We start from the raw sequence: 18,639 nt of genomic DNA on the forward strand, positions 1-18,639 counted from the left end.
AGGGCCACTATTTCTATTCTGGCGTGGTTGCCCCTGGGGTTCAGCTTGTTCAGCGTTAGTACTTTGGGGAGCATTATATACCTGGGGTGTCTGGTTACCCTGAGAATATCTTCGCCGTCTATTGTATCTACCCTTGCGCGGATACCAATTATTTGGTGAGTATTCTCTTTGTGAGTAATTATTCACCTGATTATGTCCCCCCTTTTGGTTATAGTCTCCCTGCGCCTCAACCTGTGTAGGGGGAGGGGCAGAATTAAACCTCTGTGGAGATGGCCTGTTTTGACTGGCCACCTCTGCATAAGTCCTCTTGTTAGACTCCAAATTGAGGGGGCTAGGTGACACCCTAGTTTCTGCCACAATTTTGGGTTTTGACTCCTTTTTAACCCCCTGCTCACTGGACTGCTGAATAGAGTATAACTTCGTACTCTCTTTGATCAGCCATTCCAATGAGCAGTCCTCATCAAAATCTCTAGCTAAGTTGATTTTGATGGGTGTAGGCAATGCTTTAAAAAATAAATTTACAAATTCTGAGCCATCAAATCTGGGATTATCTTCAGCCATACTGTACGCATTTTTCAATACAGAAAGGAATTCGATTGGACTCTGATTCGCACGACACTTTAAACCATATACCGCTATTTTCGCTGCAGTTTTAGTGCGATATTGCCCGAATTCTTTTCTGCATTGTTGTTTTACCCCATTCCAGGAATGAATATTCATATCCTTTAGTGAAACAAAGAATTTGTGATGCTTACTGTCAAATACCCAAGGCAGAAATTCAATTTTCAATTTCTCACTTGTAACATTCATTATAGCTAACGCATTTTCAAAAGCCTGTAAATGATCAATTACAGATGTTGTTCCCTTATTGGAGAATATAGGTACTGCGCGTTGTACGAAGGTGATTATTTTATGGGAATCATAGACTTTATCAGACTTATTTTGGGATTCTCTGTTAGAGTTTCCCTCCCCCGCATCAGCTGCGCTACAGCTGTCCTCTGGATTTACATCCTGAGGGGATTGTCTATTTGGGAAATCTACTTCTGACCCGTTAGGGGTCATTTGTCTATGTTGTTCTATATATTTTCGTACCTCGTCCCTAACGCGTTCGCTAAAGGAGTTAGCATTATCTGTATTATTCTCATTGCTAATATAGGGGTTTTCATTATGGCGATATGACCTTTTTAAATCGCTTAATTCTCTCTGGCTTTGCGCAAGCTGTTCATTTAAATCTTGTATCTGCGTGATTAAGTCCATATTGTGCTTATCTAAGGTGGCTAGGTTTTGGGCAAATTCATCCATTTTATTTTTGGCTATTTTTAAACCCTCTTCGCGTCTGCGCGAGGAACGAATACTATTTTCTAGCTCCTGTATTTGCAATCGTTTGTCTGTGACACAAAACGACATTTCGTCAATTATGCATATAAAAAGGGGCCAAGATTTTAGTATTAGTTCTTGTCGCTTTTTGGGATCTTTGCATTGATTAATCATTAATAATTCCTGGAAGAATTCATTCTCCTCATTCCACATATTATTATTAACGGTAATATTTTTAGCCCTAGTTTCAAGCATATCCACAAAATCATTTAATTCACCAGCAATATTTAACTTCCCTTTAATGTAACTTAAGATATCTTTCTTAAGGACCTGACCTTTAGTAATGGGTATTGTAATGGGACCAATTTCATTGCTATGTATAGAATTAAATGAGTCACTTCTGGCTACAGACATTATTATATTGGTTTAGTACTTAGTTAAACTAAAACGCTCATACAATTTTTGCCAATAAAAAGAGAGAAGGAAAAATTTTATATTTCAAAAAAATATTATTAATTTTGAAATATGAAAAATTAATATTCCGAAATATGAAAAATTAATATTTTTGATTAACTTTGAAAATATGAAAAATCAATATTTTTGATTAATTTTGAAATATGAAAAATATTTTTATTAATTTTTCAAAATTAATCTTTAATAATATTTCAAGATATTAATGTCAATCTCGAAATATGAAAATTAATATTTCAAACTTTCAAAAAAAATTATATCTTCAAAATATTAATATCGAAATATGATTTATTTATTTTTTTTTTCTCTTTTATAATAATTTCTATTTACTTACAAATATATTATATCAATTATGATGGATATTATTAAATCTCATGCAAAGTGCCTCCAATTATTATGTCAGTATATTTATAAGAATCTTAGTAGTGCTATCCAAATAATAAATCAGTTTATGGCAGGGTTACAAACACAATATAAAAAAAAAATAGAAACCCTAATTAACCATGCATCTACTAGACCATGCAATTAATATAAATACCTGAATTCTTTTATTTAGTTAATATCCATGAACATATTGAACTATATTTGCAATAAAAGGAAACTAAATAAAAGTTTATATGCGTTAAAACCAACTCTTAAGATATGCTATCCTTCTTACAAAACCCAGAAAAATATACCTTCACAATTCAGCCTTTTATTTATTTAACACAATGGGACTAAAAACCTTTAACATCTAAGCAATACAATTCTAAACAGTGTTTATAAAACAATAGGATAATATATATATTCTGCTATTTAACTGCAATTTATCCTAATACAAAATTAACTGACAATATCAGAACTTGCATAGATGAGTTACTTGGTCAATCAGACGCAGATTTAAACAATATATGTATATAGGCTGTGAAATGCTAACTTGAGAAAAACACACTGCTTCTTTAAATCTATTAAATACAAATTAAATATGCATATAACTTATCTTACAAAACCTTGAATACGTTACCAAAGTAAAAAGCAGTCGATATCCGATATTCCTTGGTAGGAATTATTTTACCTCAGATCACCAATAAGTGTATATCGCAATCAATGAGAAGGGTAGATTAGCTTTGCTCAAGTAAAGTGGTATCTCACACCCAGCGGGAACCAGTTACAAGTTTTTAGCTTCAGCAGAAAATCTGTCCCTTTCTCTCCATTGCATTCACTTTTTATTTGGTTTTTCCATCACTGGTAAATTGTGGGTGGCCCTGCGGGAGCTGACCTTCCCATTGGTTATCTGGGAAGTCTAAATCGGATTGGCCCTTGGAAATTTCATTTTTAACAGCCAGAGAGAACCTTCTGGCTGTAGTTCTCGCAACATAACACCAGGTGGCAGCACAAACAGACACAGCAACATTTGAAACAACTTAAGTCAGTATTTCTATGAAATGGTTATTAATTTTATCATAATTTACTGCGACAACTATTCATAATATTTGTTTTGGATAAGTTATATCTTAATGAATTTTCTGATCATTTTGATATGAAACATCACATATCTAACATTATATTAAAATAATTTATATTTCATTTAGCCTAATAGAAAATGTATATCTCAGTCATATCACATCAAAGTAACTTCCATATTTTCATCTCACTATATTTTAAAAGATGTATGTGAAACTTTATAAACATTTATTTGCACGTTTATATGATATGACTTAATTCATTTCATGCGGCATTCCGTCTCTTTCTAAGTGCATAGATTGATGCTCATGACCAATGGTTGTCTGCAATAAAAATAGAAATAATTATTAGAGATGATCCAAGCATTAATATGTGTATGGTCCATAAGTATTTATTTATATTCTTAAAAACACAGAGGCTAAGTAAGATCTTTTGTGTTTTCAAAACATATATATCATTTCTATGTATATCTGAATTTATCTGTCTGAAAAATATAAGCAAAACAGAGGTTATTACACATTTTTGACTGACTAAAACAGTTACCTCCCAAGCTTAGCAAATACCCATGTAATAATAATATAGAATTAGACAATTTCCCAAATTTCTATATTTAATACATTCTGGGGCATGTATTTAAACAGAGAGAGAAAAAAAAATGTTTATTTGCTGTCTGCTTACGTGAACTTCCAGAGTCACACCTTAGCATTTGTCTGTGTTTTTCAAGGCCTCTACTGCTCCACATGGGGTCAATCCATGAGGAGTTGTAAAAGTCTTTAAAACAGCATATTTCCTGTTTAGCCAGCAGTGCAGATGTGTATTTGATAATTAACACCTATGTGCATAAAAGCTGCCTCTCCACGACCCTGATCAGCTCCAAAAGGGTAACCCAGACATTTCGTCTCCATATATTTGCCTGTATTCTGAAACTTTGTTATATTTTAGTTCCTTGCTAAATTATACAATTGCATAATTTAACATATTGAGTGTGTGAGATCTCCCAGAGATAATCCTTTGTTCTACAGACCATGTTCACATCCACAGATCTATCAAATAAAGACAAATATACCTCTATATATTATTTAATAATATTTCAAATACCTTGACAATAGCCATTGACAATGTAGCACCCATTGCTTGTATCTACCCAGATGCTGGACATTATTTGAAAACTTAAAGAGGATGCACCCAGGTGGTAAATCGCCATAGAACAAGCTAACAAGTTATTGAGCTGCTCGTTCCTGAGAGAGCGCTTCTTTTTTTGTTTGTCTTACAGTGTATGTATAGTTTATGATAAAATCTACAGTCAAAGTATCTTTCAGTAATTTTACAAGGAAATGTAAATAAGAAGACCCATCAACAGATATGTCAGGTGGTTTTGTCCTGAAGAAAATTGTTAGCAAATGTCTTTTAAGTCAATATCTTTTCTATGGATATGGCCGCTTCATCTAGGATTAGAGTTGTATCTATCTCTCTCTCTCTTCTCTCTCTTCTTCTCTCTTGTCTCTCTTCTCTCCTCTCTCTCTCCTCTCTCTTCTCTCTCTTCTTCTCTCCTCTCTCTCTTCTTCTCTCTCCCTCTCTCTCCTCTCTTCTCTCTCTTCTTCTCTCCTCTCCTCTCTCTCTCCTCTCTCTTCTTCTCTCCTCTCTCTCTTCTTCTCTCTCCCTCTCTCTCCTCTCTTCTCTCTCTCCTCTCTCTCTCTCGCTTTTTTTGTAAAAGAAAAGGTACCAGTGAGTACCCACACAAGAAAGCCCTGTGTATGTATGTATATATGTGTGTATATATATATATATATATATATATATATATATATTCAAACAAAGTATGCCCATATATTTTTATGTAACCTGAATTCAACTGTTTTTCATGTATCTCTATGGCATAATTTTTAGGCCTTGCTACTACAGCCCACAGAGAAAAACTGCCTGGTCTCTCGCTCTAAGTGCTACTTGAAACTTGGAAACTCAGAAAATGCCCTGAGAGATGCAGAGGCCTCTCTTCAGGATGAAAAAGATTTCTTCAAGGTAAGACCACCACGTATGTTCTTAATTAATAGAATATATCTTTTATAGCATCTACACACATGAAGACGTTTGGCAAGACCCCAGCTTTACAGCCTAGCAAATATAAGACAATGCAAATACCAAAAATAAATAGATACCAAAAATATTTGGCTATATTGATTCCAAAACAAGTAATTTAGGGTTTTAGGACACAATGACTGCAATCCACTAAAATAATTTATTATTTGCATTAAACAGACTTGAAAGTCAAGTGTCATTTGAAAAGAAGCTTGCATGTTTGAAGAAAATGCTGAGTATATATAATTATCATTGCTGTTCGCTAGCTAAAATAATATTTACTGTGTACATGACCTGCCAAGCAAACAGGGTAAGGATGGGTGCATGCACACATGCTGGCAACATTAGGCTATGTCACCATTGGCACCTGGAGCATGAAAGAACTGTGAATGTATGAGACCTACCACAGTATGCTTTCCAGGGCCGATGGATCATGCACAAATAAAGTATAAATATATTTATGTGTGTGTATATATACCGGTATATATACATATTTTTTTCTTTAGATACAAGGGCTTGCAATTCACCTGTAGTTACTATTATGCTGCCTAACCTTATATTGATTTTCTCTCAGGGTCTGTACCAGAAGGCAGAAGCCCTCTATGCTATGGGAGACTTTGAGTTTGCCCTAGTGTTTTACCACAGGGGCTACAAGCTGCGTCCAGAGCAACAGGAATTTCGTCTCGGGATTCAGAAGGCACAAGAAGCTATTGAGAATTCTGTGGGAAGTAAGCAGTTTCTAATGTCAATTTCTAGGTAAAATGTGAACAAACCACATGTCAAAACATACATCAGGAAGTCAATGCAAAGGAAAGACTATGAAAACAGTAAAATAATTTAAGTCCAAAATATTATTACATGGATTAAAAAAAAAGTATATTCTTTAGTTAAAAAAAAAAAAAAAGGATTTTTATGCATGAAAAAAAAAGTGATCTGAAGTTTGGAGAATGCTCTTTTATTTGTAAAGCTTTTAAAACTCCTAGTAACTGAGGTATGTGTAAAGTAAGTGCATTCCTACTAGAATAAAACTTTAGACCACAGTGGGGTTACTATGCATATTCAGCAGAGGACAGGGTTTGTAAACAGAAGCATATAAAATGTACCTTTCATGTGTATTAAATCTAATTTGCTCTTTGTGCGCTGGGAATAACTAACCTCATTTTCTCAGGAGCATCCTTTTTCCTTATTATTAGGGGACATGGTTCAGTGCAACAGATACCTACCGCTAGTATTACTCACCCACAAAATGTGATCTCCCTGTAAACTGTTTAATAAAATAAAATGCAGCAAACATGCAATAAACATTATTTTTATTATGCTCTTATAGTAAAATACCTGTGATTATTGTTTTAGTTCCACTCCCAGGCTGGGGTTCTTCTATCATGCTTAAAGGGACACTACAGTATAGCACTGAACATTTCTAGCTATACTTCTCATGAACATGCAGAGAAAAATGTTAACGCTAAAGCAGTGATACCTTTTTACTAGAAGGAATTTAGCCAATTTATGTATATTGTAAATATGTTTCTATTTAAAGATATAATTCATCTATGTGCATTTAAATTTTGACCCGGAATTTCCCTTTAAAGGGAGCTGGATGGGGGATATGTATCCACACCCCTAAATATCAGGTCCCTTAAGTTCTAGAGACCCCCAAAGATAAAAAGCAATTATTTTTTTTAATCGGGGGCCTCTAAACACTTACAACAGACCATTAAAGGCCTAGAGATCCCCCAAGACCCCTTGTTTTAAAGTCCAGAAGTCCATCTTGTCAGTATATTTATAAGAATCTTAGTAGTGCTATCCAAATAATAAATCAGTTTATGGCAGGGTTACAAACACAATATAAAAAGAAAAATAGCAACCCTAATCAACCATGCATCTACTAGACCATACAATTAATATAAATACCTGAATTCTTTTATTTAGTTAATATCCATGAACATATTGAAGTATATTTGCAATAAAAGGAAACTAAATAATATTATAGGCGCTTGAAAACTATTTAAATATGCTATGCAAAATTCCTACACGCTTATCTTAAGAAACCAGCCTTATATACAAGTCTTTTAACATCCAAGCAATACAATTCTAAACAGTGTTTATAAAACAATAGGATAATATATATATTCTGCTATTTAACTGCAATTTATCCTAATACAATATTAACTTAAAACACCAGAACTTTCACAGATAAATCACTTAGTCTACCGGATACAAATTTAAATAATACCTAGGCTGGTTTTACCTCTTTAAAATACAATTTATTTATTTGACTCTGCCAGGCTCAGCAATAGTAATTGTTTACTTTAAATGCTTGCATACAAATAGGTAGGCTAAGAGCTATCTAGGACAATGGCACACAGTTTAAAAATATAATCTGCTCTTTAGATCTATTAACTGTAAAGGCTATACCTATGACTTATCTTACAGTAAAACTTTTGTATACATCACCCAAATAACAGCAATCCAGTTTCCAAATTTTTGCAACGGATCCAATTTCACAACTCATATAAAATAAGTGTAATTGCAATGGAATAGGAGAAATATGGCCCACTTTGTTTTTGTAGTTTGACTGTGTCCCATGCAAAACAGTTTCAGTCAGTTACCAAACTTTGCAGCCATTGTCCTTTTTTCCTTCTGTATACACTATATATTGTAATCATTGGTGTGAAATATGGGTGGCCCTTCGAAACCTTGTCCCTCTATTGGATAACTGGATATCCCATTTCCAACAGCCAAAAATCTTTCTGGCTGTAGTTCTCTCGTGGCAACACCGGGTGGCATCACAAACAGACACAGCAACATTTGAAACAACTTAAATCACTATTTCTATGAAATGGTTATTCATTTTATCATAATTTACTGCAACAACTATTCACAATATTTGTTTTGGATAAGTTATATCTTAATTAATTTTCTGATCATTTTGATATGAAACATCAAATACATCTAGCATTATATTAAAATAACTTATATTTCATAGTTATATCACATCAAATATATATCTCATAGTCATATCACATCAAAGTAACTTCCATATTTTCATCTCACTATATTTTAAAAGATGTATGTGAAACTTTATAAACATTTATTTGCACGTTTGTATGATATGACTTAATTCATTTCATGCGGCATTCCGTCTCTTTCTAAGTGCATAGATTGATGCTCATGACCAATGGTTGTCTGCAATAAAAATAGAAATAATTACTAGAGATGATCCAAGCATTAATATGTGTATGGTCCATAAGTATTTATTTATATTCTTAAAAACACAGAGGCTAAGTAAGATATTTTATGTTTTCAAAACATATATATCATTTCTATGTATATCTGAATTTATTTCCTATATAAATATCCCCTGCAGCAATTATCTATTTAATACAATGTGCTTAATTTCAATATATATATCATGAACCATTCTAAACATACATGGAAAACTGGCATTGTTCCCCTTGCAAAATGTATTTAATTTTATTTGTGTCACCTTCCCCCAAGATGGGGGTTTTGCAGTACGTCTTCAAATAGAGATTCAGTGAGATAGAACTGTTGTATCACACTTGTCAAATTCCAAAGGGGTCCTTGAACACATTCTTTTCTCACCTCACCAAATGTTCTGAAGTTATAAAAATCTGCATATATAGTCAAATGAATAGGGTCACTGAGCTATTTCCTTTAGAAAAGAAATGTTTGTGTGTTTTACACTACAGGGGTCGTGCTTCAAAAAGGCTTTACTGATCGTCAATCCTGATAGACGTGTATTAGAATTTGTGTTCAACAAACTCATGTTCAATTAATCCTGAGGTCTCATCTAACATATACAGTGTATAAAATATACATATATATATATATATATATATATATATATATATATGTACACATATGTAATATTCATCATAATATTCATATACTCTGACAATCTTTAAAATAAAGCCCCTATATAAGTTTTAAATGCCCATTTATTTGAGTAGAGAGCCATGGTAACCCCTATGTGTCGATTAAAGTTCTATACATATACCCAGTTTGTTTTAAAAAAATATACATTTTCTCACTTTTTATTGCACACTTCTCACATACCACGACATATACACAAAAAAATGGTATACTTTGAATCTGCTGGGTCTGCTCAAAAAATAACAATGTATAATATCTGTGAGTTTCTCTATGAAAAATGATCTACAGTGGGGCATAAATGTGAGCGGCATCTAAAAACAGATCTGCACAGGGGTGGAAATAACTCAGCAGTTAAGGGGGTTACATGAGCATACACAGTGATTGTTTAGATCAGAGCACAACTACATTTAGACACTAATCAGCAAGAGCTACCCAGGTGCTCAACCAAAAATGGTCCGGCTCCTAATCTTACATTTTTGCTTTTTCAAATAAAGATACCAAGATAACAAAGAAAATTGATTATAGGAGTAAATTAGAAAGTTGCTTAAAATTGCATGCTCTGTCTATCTGAAGTATGAAAGTTAAATTATGACTAGACCATCCCTATAAATTATTTTAAAACATTTATTTTGCAATGCAGTGCTTAAATGCTGATATATGCAATTTATGTCCCTTTAAGCAGGTAGCTAATACAATATGACATGTTATTTCTTAATTTATATAAAAAATTCTGAAGGAAGAATTTCTAAACATTGCTGATAGTTACTATAAAAACAAAATATCTTTAACCCTTTGAGTGCTAAGCACTTTCCCACCTGGGTGCTAATATTTTCTATGTTTTTTTTTAATTTTTGTAATTTTTGAAAAAGACTTACACTGTTGGAAAGGTTAGACTATTACCTTTCCAACAGTGGGTCTTGGGGGTCTGTAGCTGCTTAGATGCCTGAGATACAGGCTTCTAAGCAGCATGCCCCCTCCTCCTATACTTAACATTGTTAAGTATAAATAAAGTTGCGCAGTGACATCATCACGTCATTGCGCGTGACGTCACCGCGGATCACGTGAAGCCCCGGCGATGCCTGTCACTCTACAGGCACGATCGCCGGGGTAGGAGCAGTTAGGAGCCCCCAGATCTCCCTCAAGGTGGGAGAATGCTCATGACGGCTCTGAGCCGTCATTAGCACCAGAGTGAGAAACTCTGTGACGGCTCAGAGCCGTCATTAGCACTCAAAGGGTTAAATAAAGTTTGTTAAAGGGACATAAAACCCATTTTTTTTTTCTTTCATGATTTAGATAGAACATCAGATTTTAAACAACTTTCTAATTTACTTCTATTGTCATATTTTCTTCGTTTTCTTATTATCCTTATTTGAAAAGCAGAAATGTAAGCTCAAGAGTGTGCACGTGTCTGCATCACTATATAGCAGCAGTTTTGCAACAATGTTATACATTAGCAGGAGCACTAGATGGCAGCACTATTTCCTGTCATGTAGGGCTTCCGGCATGTGCACGCTACCTACCTAGGTATCTCTTCAACAAAGAATAAAATGATAATGAAATAAATTTGATAATAGAAGTAAATTGGAAACTTTTTAAAAATTGTATTCTCTATCTGAATAATGAAAGACATTTTAATGTCCCTTTAAATATGGGCACATTACGTAGTAAAAAAGAAATAGTTGCTAAAGGCAGCTAATTGACATGCTATAATGTAGTGAGTTCATAATATCTCTGATTGAGGTTGGCTGTAACACTTAATTTTATAACATTCTAATTGTAATGTAACATTAGACAGGTGATTTACATAAAAAATTGTCCTTCACTGGTCATAAAGATTTATTTACAAAATGACTCCTCGGGGAAGAGTGTAGCCATAACCGCACAAACTCACATCTTTATATACTGAGAGCCAGATGTTCCCAACATAATTATTACTTAGCTGTTTGCATTTGATGGGGTGGTTTAAAAAAAAAGCCACACAGGAAATCACAAGCGCTTCTGTGCCCACAAGTTGTTTTGCATATGCTCATGTTTACTGTCTCTCTGCAGCTCCTTCATCTGTGAAACTGGAAAATAAAGGGGAAGCACTGTTTCTAAGCAGACAAGCAGAGGTGAGACATTGTGTACACTAAGATGTGTCGCTCCCCCCTCCCCTATGCCCTACGTATCCCTAGGCGATACACCATACACATGTGCTTCACAATCAATAAGATAGGCTTTTAACAAGCATTTTGTGTCAAGAAAGATTTATTCTCTTTTTGTTATTTAACATTTAAAACAACCTGGACGTCCAAATTAAGGTTCAGAGGTAGTGTGCACATTTCAAAAAGTTCTAATTTACTATTATTATCAAATTTACTTCATTATCTAAGTATCCTTAGTTGAAGAAAATGACTCAGGAGTGTGCGTGTGTTTTGACTACTATATGTCAGCAATGTTTTCGACAATATATAGCACAAGCACTGCTGTAAATTTGTGCTCAAACGTGCATGCTCCTGAATGTAACTTAGTATGCTCTTCAACAAAAGATACAAAAAGTACAAAGTAAATTTGACAATATAATTAAATTAGAACACTTTTTAAATTTACACTTTTTATCTGAGTCAGTAAATTTGACTTTATGTCCCTTTAAATTAAATATATAAATAAAATAAAACATGTTAAAGGTAAAGTCCTTTTTGTGGCACTTTTCAAACTGTGACTTACCATTGAGCCCAGTCTGCATACAGTTTGAGTACCACTGCTGATATGAAGCCAGCTTTTAATGCAGTAGTCCACTGCACCAGTTAGGGCATCTACCTCCCCTAGCACGCAATGATTTAAAGATGTCACCTAGCTTGCTATCTGGCAGACCTAGAGTTATAGCCACTGTGTTCATTCCAGTTTGGACCTACCTTTTTGGCTACACTTGGCCAGACCCAGCCTTCTCACTTGGTTCATATTTATCTATAGATCTGGTCTTCATAATCTACAGCTTAGATTTGCAAACCGGTTATTAGGGATTCCCATCACACAAGAATTTAAAGGGACAGTCAGTGGAGGCTCCTCTATAGGAGCACTTGAGCATGTGAACCCCCTGACGTGACCACTAACCAAAAAAAAAAAGAGTGAGAAATAAAAAAAAAAAAATTATATTTTTAAACCTTCTTTGCTCATTAAAATGAATAAAACTGCAGTTTTGAATAAAAAAACATTCAAAATTTTATTTTTAAATCTTTAGGCTGAAACGTGAAACCTGAAAGTGGAAAGCAAGGGCTGTTTTGCCTATACAAGTTCTATCTATCGCACATGCTGTGCAGTGCGATAGATAGAAGTATAGGCAAAAGTACTTTCCACTTTAAAACTGCATTGACTGCAGTGCCACCTACAGGCCAGCCCATAGCCTTCCTAATCGCACAGCTCTTAGTGTGCGGGAGCCAGCTGTCACGTGACACTCGCACACTAAGAGCTGAGCTGACTATGTGTGTGGGAGGAGGCAGGGGCGTAACAGTTACGCCGTAACTATTTGCAGAATGCAGTCGCCATTGCTGAGACCGGCCCGGGCCCATAGTATGATAGTTGCACTTGCAGACTGGATCGTCATCGTTCGTGTGTGGACAGTGGACCTTATCTCTGGTAGGATAACTGAGGGAATATTGGGTTAAATTTAATCCACACCACTCGGACCACCTCACTTGCTAACATCCTCTTCCTCCCACTACTAACCCTCTGAAGAACCAGCTAGTGATCTCTGTACCCCCTCGACACCTCTAAACGCTTATCAGTGACAGTGATTCTTCTTATGCAGATAAAAGACAGTTTATAATTGAACTCAAATAATATTTGCATAACAAGAATCACTGATAAGAGATGGGATAGTGACAGAATATATATATTTTATTTGACAATATACAACAAAAAATATAAAGAAACTCCTAAAGAAACAGTTGTGGGCGGCAAGTCTCAAATAAATTACAATATGTAACTGGCTTTCTCTCCTGTCCTGTACTGTCACTATCCCATCTCTTACCACTGCTGCTTCCATCTCCTATGCACAATTTTGTTGTTAAATACTTTATACCAGTTCATATATATATGTGTGTGTATGTATATATATATATATATATATATGTATATGTATGTATATATGTGTATATATATATGTGTGTGTATATATATGTGTATGTGTGTGTGTATATATATATATATATATATATATATCCTTATACTGCGGCTGCCCCGTGACAGGACTCTTGTACCCAGTATATATATAATGAGCGGAGCCATCTGAGGGGCGGGGCTAGTGCTCCCCCATCTTCAAAAGTCACCAGCCGCCACTGGGGACAGTAAAGTCATAACTTCTATGATTCAGATAGAGTATGTCATTTTAAACAACTTACTGATTTACTTCTACAGTCTTATTTATTTCATTCTCTTGGTATCCCTTTTTAAAAAGCATACCTAGGTAAACTCAGAAGCAGCAATGCGCTACTGGGAGCTAGTTGCTGATAGGTCGCTGCATATTACATGCTTCTTGTCATTGGCTTACCCAATGTGCACAGCTAGCTCCCAGGAGTGCATTGCTGCTCCTTTAACAAAAGATATGATAAGCACAAAGCAAATTTGATAATAGAAGTAAATTGGAAAGTTGTTTAAAATGATATGCTCTATCTGAATCATGAAGGGAAGTTTGGGGGTTTCATGTCCCTTTATGGCCATCACTGAAGCACATAAAGTTACCTTGTGGAATGTATTGGAAATTGTAGCAGACTTGACCTTTACTATGTAATAGTTCATGGAAATGTACCAATTGACTATAGATTGATTTAACCATGCTTACGCGTCCTCTATATACCCAGCAATTGAGTATGCAGCATGGCCTCTGTATATAGGAGCCTGTAACCCTATAGTGTACCATTGCAAGATCCCTGGGTGCTGAGGCACAGCCTCCTAAACCCAATAAAATATTTGGAAGCAGTGGAATTCACACAAAAGCCTTCTGGGTAGAATTAAAATGTTTTTTATCCATAACCTCAATGGACTCTTACACATGTGTGGATCCTCTAACATATTTTATACCTCATGACGACAGAGGAGCAAACAATTTATTGTTGGCTCATTCATTTTGTTTGAAAACCTGGGGTGGTGCTTTTTGGTATAATATAACAAGAATCAAATAGAAAACTAACCTTCCACCAAAAGTCAAAGTTCAAGCACATCTATACAGAATTCACACAATATAAAGAAAGTGTTTGTATCAAGAATTATTGAAATAAAGATTTTATAATTACATATAATAAAGTCTGCTAAACAATTAAAAACATCATATTCACAATCGTTAAGCAATACATCAAATTAAATGAGTGACCTTCTTTTGGGGGAAACATTTCTTTTGCTACCTCCACCAGTGCCTGTGTCAACACCTACATGACCTGACCACTATACAGGTTTAACTGTCCTGCCTATATTCCAGCCACTTCCCATATGTTCCAGAAGGGCTCTAGTTTGTCTTAGACTTGAAATATTATTTCCATTTTACAAATCCAGTCCACCATCGTAGTGATCTGATGTATAGAGGGGGAATTTTGACTACGTCACACCCTAGCCTAGTTTTTGGGAAGCTAGAAGAAGGGGTGGGTTGGAGAGAGTCAGACCACAGTAATGACGGGAGAGAAGATATGGAAATCCCCCTCTTTATTTTTTTATATATACAATATATGGCAATTATATAGACATGGACCTTTTTTACCTTATAGCATTCATAGTAGCTAATAATATAATCAGCTTGTAAAAAAGAAAGATATGAAGAAAAGACACAACTACAGAAAAGTGTCACAGAGTTGAATATTTCATTATAAACATTTTTTTTGTTTTATTAATGCTTGTGTATTTGAATAATTGCAAAATCTTCTCTGGAATGCAATAAAAAGATTTCAACAACAACAAAATATGAATAGGTAATGAGCTCTTGATAGGGATACCCATTCCTCCTATATTAAAGAGACCTACTGAACGGTCAATTTCTACTCAAACTCCCAAAAGGAAAGAAGTATAAAAACCTGCTGATTTTTACAACAAGCCCACCAGATATGCAGGTCCATCCCAACTTCACTGCTTTGTCTCAAACAGAGAAAGAGGGCTAACCTTTAGATATTTGGAACAGTCTTGTGGATTTAAGTGGTACTTGTACTCTTTTTCTGTTGTTTATCTCTCTCTAAATACTAATTGAATTCTCAGATTTGCCTCATTCCATCTTTTTTAGATTGGGACATTACACATAATAGCTTGTTTTCTAAAACAGCTTTCATTCCTCCACAGATTAAGAGAACCAAGCAGAAGGTTCAGGTGAAGGTTGCCAAGAAGGACTCAAAGAAGCAGAAGGATGATCCCGTCAGGAGTCAGAAGACTGTGCGCCAGCTGCTGGGAGAGCTGTACAATGATAAGGAGTATTTGGAGGCTCTGCTAAAGGATGAAGGTTATTACTAATTTGCAATAGTAACACCATTTATTCTTTCAGTTTGATAACTCAAGTGTCTTATCTATTGCATTTGTTTCTCCAGTGATTGCTTCATAAAATGCTTTTTCTATTATTAATTTACCTGAAGTTGGCGCATTTCTAACTTCCAAAAACAGCACAAAATCCTTATGTGCCCCATTAATCTCCCAATTTTGTTATCCAAAAACTAAAATGGTGATTTCAAGGGGTTTAACGATTACATCACAGGTTGATTGGCCTGTATGTTGATTGATCCCTTTTTATAGTGTGTAGTGGTGCTAATAGGTGACAAGTTTGTAATAAACCTGTTACAAACCATTAAGCTATAAGTGTATGTCTCTTCAAGGGATTTAAATAAGGACATTATCAGTATTAATTATTGATTAAGTAGGTAGCATTGGTAACTAGTGACATTGCTTTCAATGTCATCCAGAATGGCGGCGGGTAATGTCAGAGTTTTTTGTCCATGCGCAAAATCAATGTTCTATTCTTAAACTTTTTGGGGTACTTGGTAATAAGTCGAAAAGTGTTGTCTAGGAATTTACCAAATCCTTTTAGCTGTGGAATTTGATAAGTGAAAATGGCCCCATAACGGTGCAATTAAGTAAATACAAAACAGTTTTAAACAGCTTTCCAATTTACTTCTATTATCTCATTTGTTTTGTTCTCTTGGTATTGTTTGCTGAAAAGCATACCTAGCTAGGCTGAGGAGCTGCTGATTGCTGGTTGCACATATATGCCTCATGTTATTGGCTCACCCATGTGCATTGGTGTTTCTTCAACAAAGGATGCCAAGAGAGTGAATCAAAATAGATAATAGAAGTAAATTGGAAAGATGTTCATAATTGAATCATAAAAAAATGGGGTTTCATGTCCCTTTAAGTATTGAATATTTGGATTGTAATCAGCCAAACAGGACTGGCACATGTTAAGTTTAGGGTCATTTTTCACAATAACAATAATGAAAAGAACTACTTCCGACTGAAAATGGCCGATTTTGATTGCATCGACATTGGGAGAAAAAAAAGGCTCATCTGCAGGAGATACATTGTGATCAACCCCATAGATAGCTAGGGCCAATAATGCAAAAAATACATACTCTATTGAATCAGTGCATGTAATGTTTGCATCAGAAATAGCCTCCCTGCAGTAGTGTTTAATGATAATATAATAAGTGAATACCGAGATATTAAATGAATTGGAAAATAGTCTTGTTTTTTTCATCATCTTATATGTGAGGCCTAACCTTGTTACCTTTACGGTTTCATAAATCATCCTTTAAGGATTTTTGTAATCATCCCATGATATGCTTGCGCAACAGCTTGAGCGCTACTCAATTGCATCACCATTTTAATTTTACAGATCAAAATAAAAAAATTGAACATTGATGTATTAATTATCCCTGTGCCCATAATCTTTTCTTTCAGATTAGATCTTCCTTTTTTTTTTGAAGCAGTATATATATTTTTTTCTGATACCAGATTGCAGATATGTAAAAATAAATAATTCACTATCTGCATCTGCTATTGAGAAATTTAATATTTACGGGATAACATAGAGAAAGGGCACCATTTAATTAAAACAATATTTCAATAATATTTGGATCCCTTTGCATCTATTATTAAGACTCAAATCATTATATATATTGTGGTATATACAAGCATAATTACAGATAGATATTCGGTTGATTATTATAGTTGTTAACACACAATGAACCAAAATAGAAAGAAATAGGACTTTAATGGAAACTTTTATATATGAAGATTGTGATTACAGCCTATTTGGGTTCCCTCTGAAGAAAAGGTTTATAATTTTAAAAGATTATATTTTGCATTAACATGAATTATTTAAAAATTGAGTAACTGAGGTCCCATATAGAAGCAAATTGTGTCTTCATTGTTTGTTCCTTGGTTGTCTTTTTTAAATGTAGCTCTGGTAAAAGAAAACACCCGCAGTGGCATCAAACTGCAGGACTTAATCATGAATGGCATAACCTATCTGGACACCCGCACAGAGTTCTGGCGGCAACAGAAGCCCATCTATGCCCGGGAGAGGGATCGCAAGCTAATGCAGCAGAAGTGGAACCGGGAAAAGTTCAGGCCTTCTGATCCCAGCCAGTACATATTGAAAAACCTGGAGGAGATTGATCGGTGTAAGTAATGTTCTGCATTAAATCATTCTTATGGTATTAAAGGGACAGTCTACACCAAAATTGTTATACAGGTAGCCCTCAGTTTACGCCGGGGTTAGGTTCCAGAAGGAATGGTTGTAAATCGAACCCGTTGTAAATTGAAACCCAGTTTATAATATAAGTCAATGGGAAGTGAGGGAGTTAGGTGCCAGGCCCCTCTCAAAATTGTCATAAGTAACACATAATACATTATTTTTAAAGCTTTGAAATAAAGACTTTAAATGCTAAACAGCATTATAAACCTAATAAAATAATCACACAACACAGAATATATAATTAAACTAAGTGAAATGAACAAAAACATTTGCTAAACCCCATTATAAAACGAATAAAATAATCACACAACACAGACTTCACTTGCATTTTTATGCAAACAGTTCTTTCTAGGCATTCCAATCTGGACTGATTTATAGACAGGAAGATATTGTTCCTTTGAAATCTGCTCAATAGCTCAGATCTGGTTAAACTGATTAATTTCAGCTTGCTTGGCTTTGCTGCAACACAAGCGGACAGCTCCACCTACTGGCTATTTTAATAAATGCACTGCTTCTCAATGCTTTTCAATAGCAGTCACATGACTGGAAAAAAAGGTTGTTATTCTGAAACGGTGTAAATTGAACCGTTGTAAAACGAGGGCCACCTGTATTTTAAAAAGTTAGATAATGCCTTTACTACCCATTTCTGCCTGTTTCTAAGCCACTACAGACAGCCTCTTATAACATGTTTTTTTATTTGCTTTTCACAACAGGAGACTGCTAGTTCATGTGGGCCA

General features: G+C 34.8%; 1 protein-coding gene across 1 annotated transcript in view; it reads left to right on the forward strand.

Moving 5' to 3' along the window:
* ODAD4 (outer dynein arm docking complex subunit 4) overlaps positions 1-18,639 on the forward strand; it is a 42,549-nt gene that overhangs the window by 9,547 nt on the left and 14,363 nt on the right. The window contains exons 2-6 of the mRNA XM_053694148.1: positions 5,119-5,250; positions 5,882-6,035; positions 11,251-11,312; positions 15,499-15,655; positions 17,607-17,828. Coding sequence (XP_053550123.1) covers positions 5,119-5,250; positions 5,882-6,035; positions 11,251-11,312; positions 15,499-15,655; positions 17,607-17,828 — 727 coding nt within the window. The remainder of the gene's footprint in view (positions 1-5,118; positions 5,251-5,881; positions 6,036-11,250; positions 11,313-15,498; positions 15,656-17,606; positions 17,829-18,639) is intronic.

The sequence above is a fragment of the Bombina bombina genome, chromosome 1, assembly GCF_027579735.1.
Source record: "Bombina bombina isolate aBomBom1 chromosome 1, aBomBom1.pri, whole genome shotgun sequence".
NCBI lineage: Eukaryota > Metazoa > Chordata > Amphibia > Anura > Bombinatoridae > Bombina > Bombina bombina.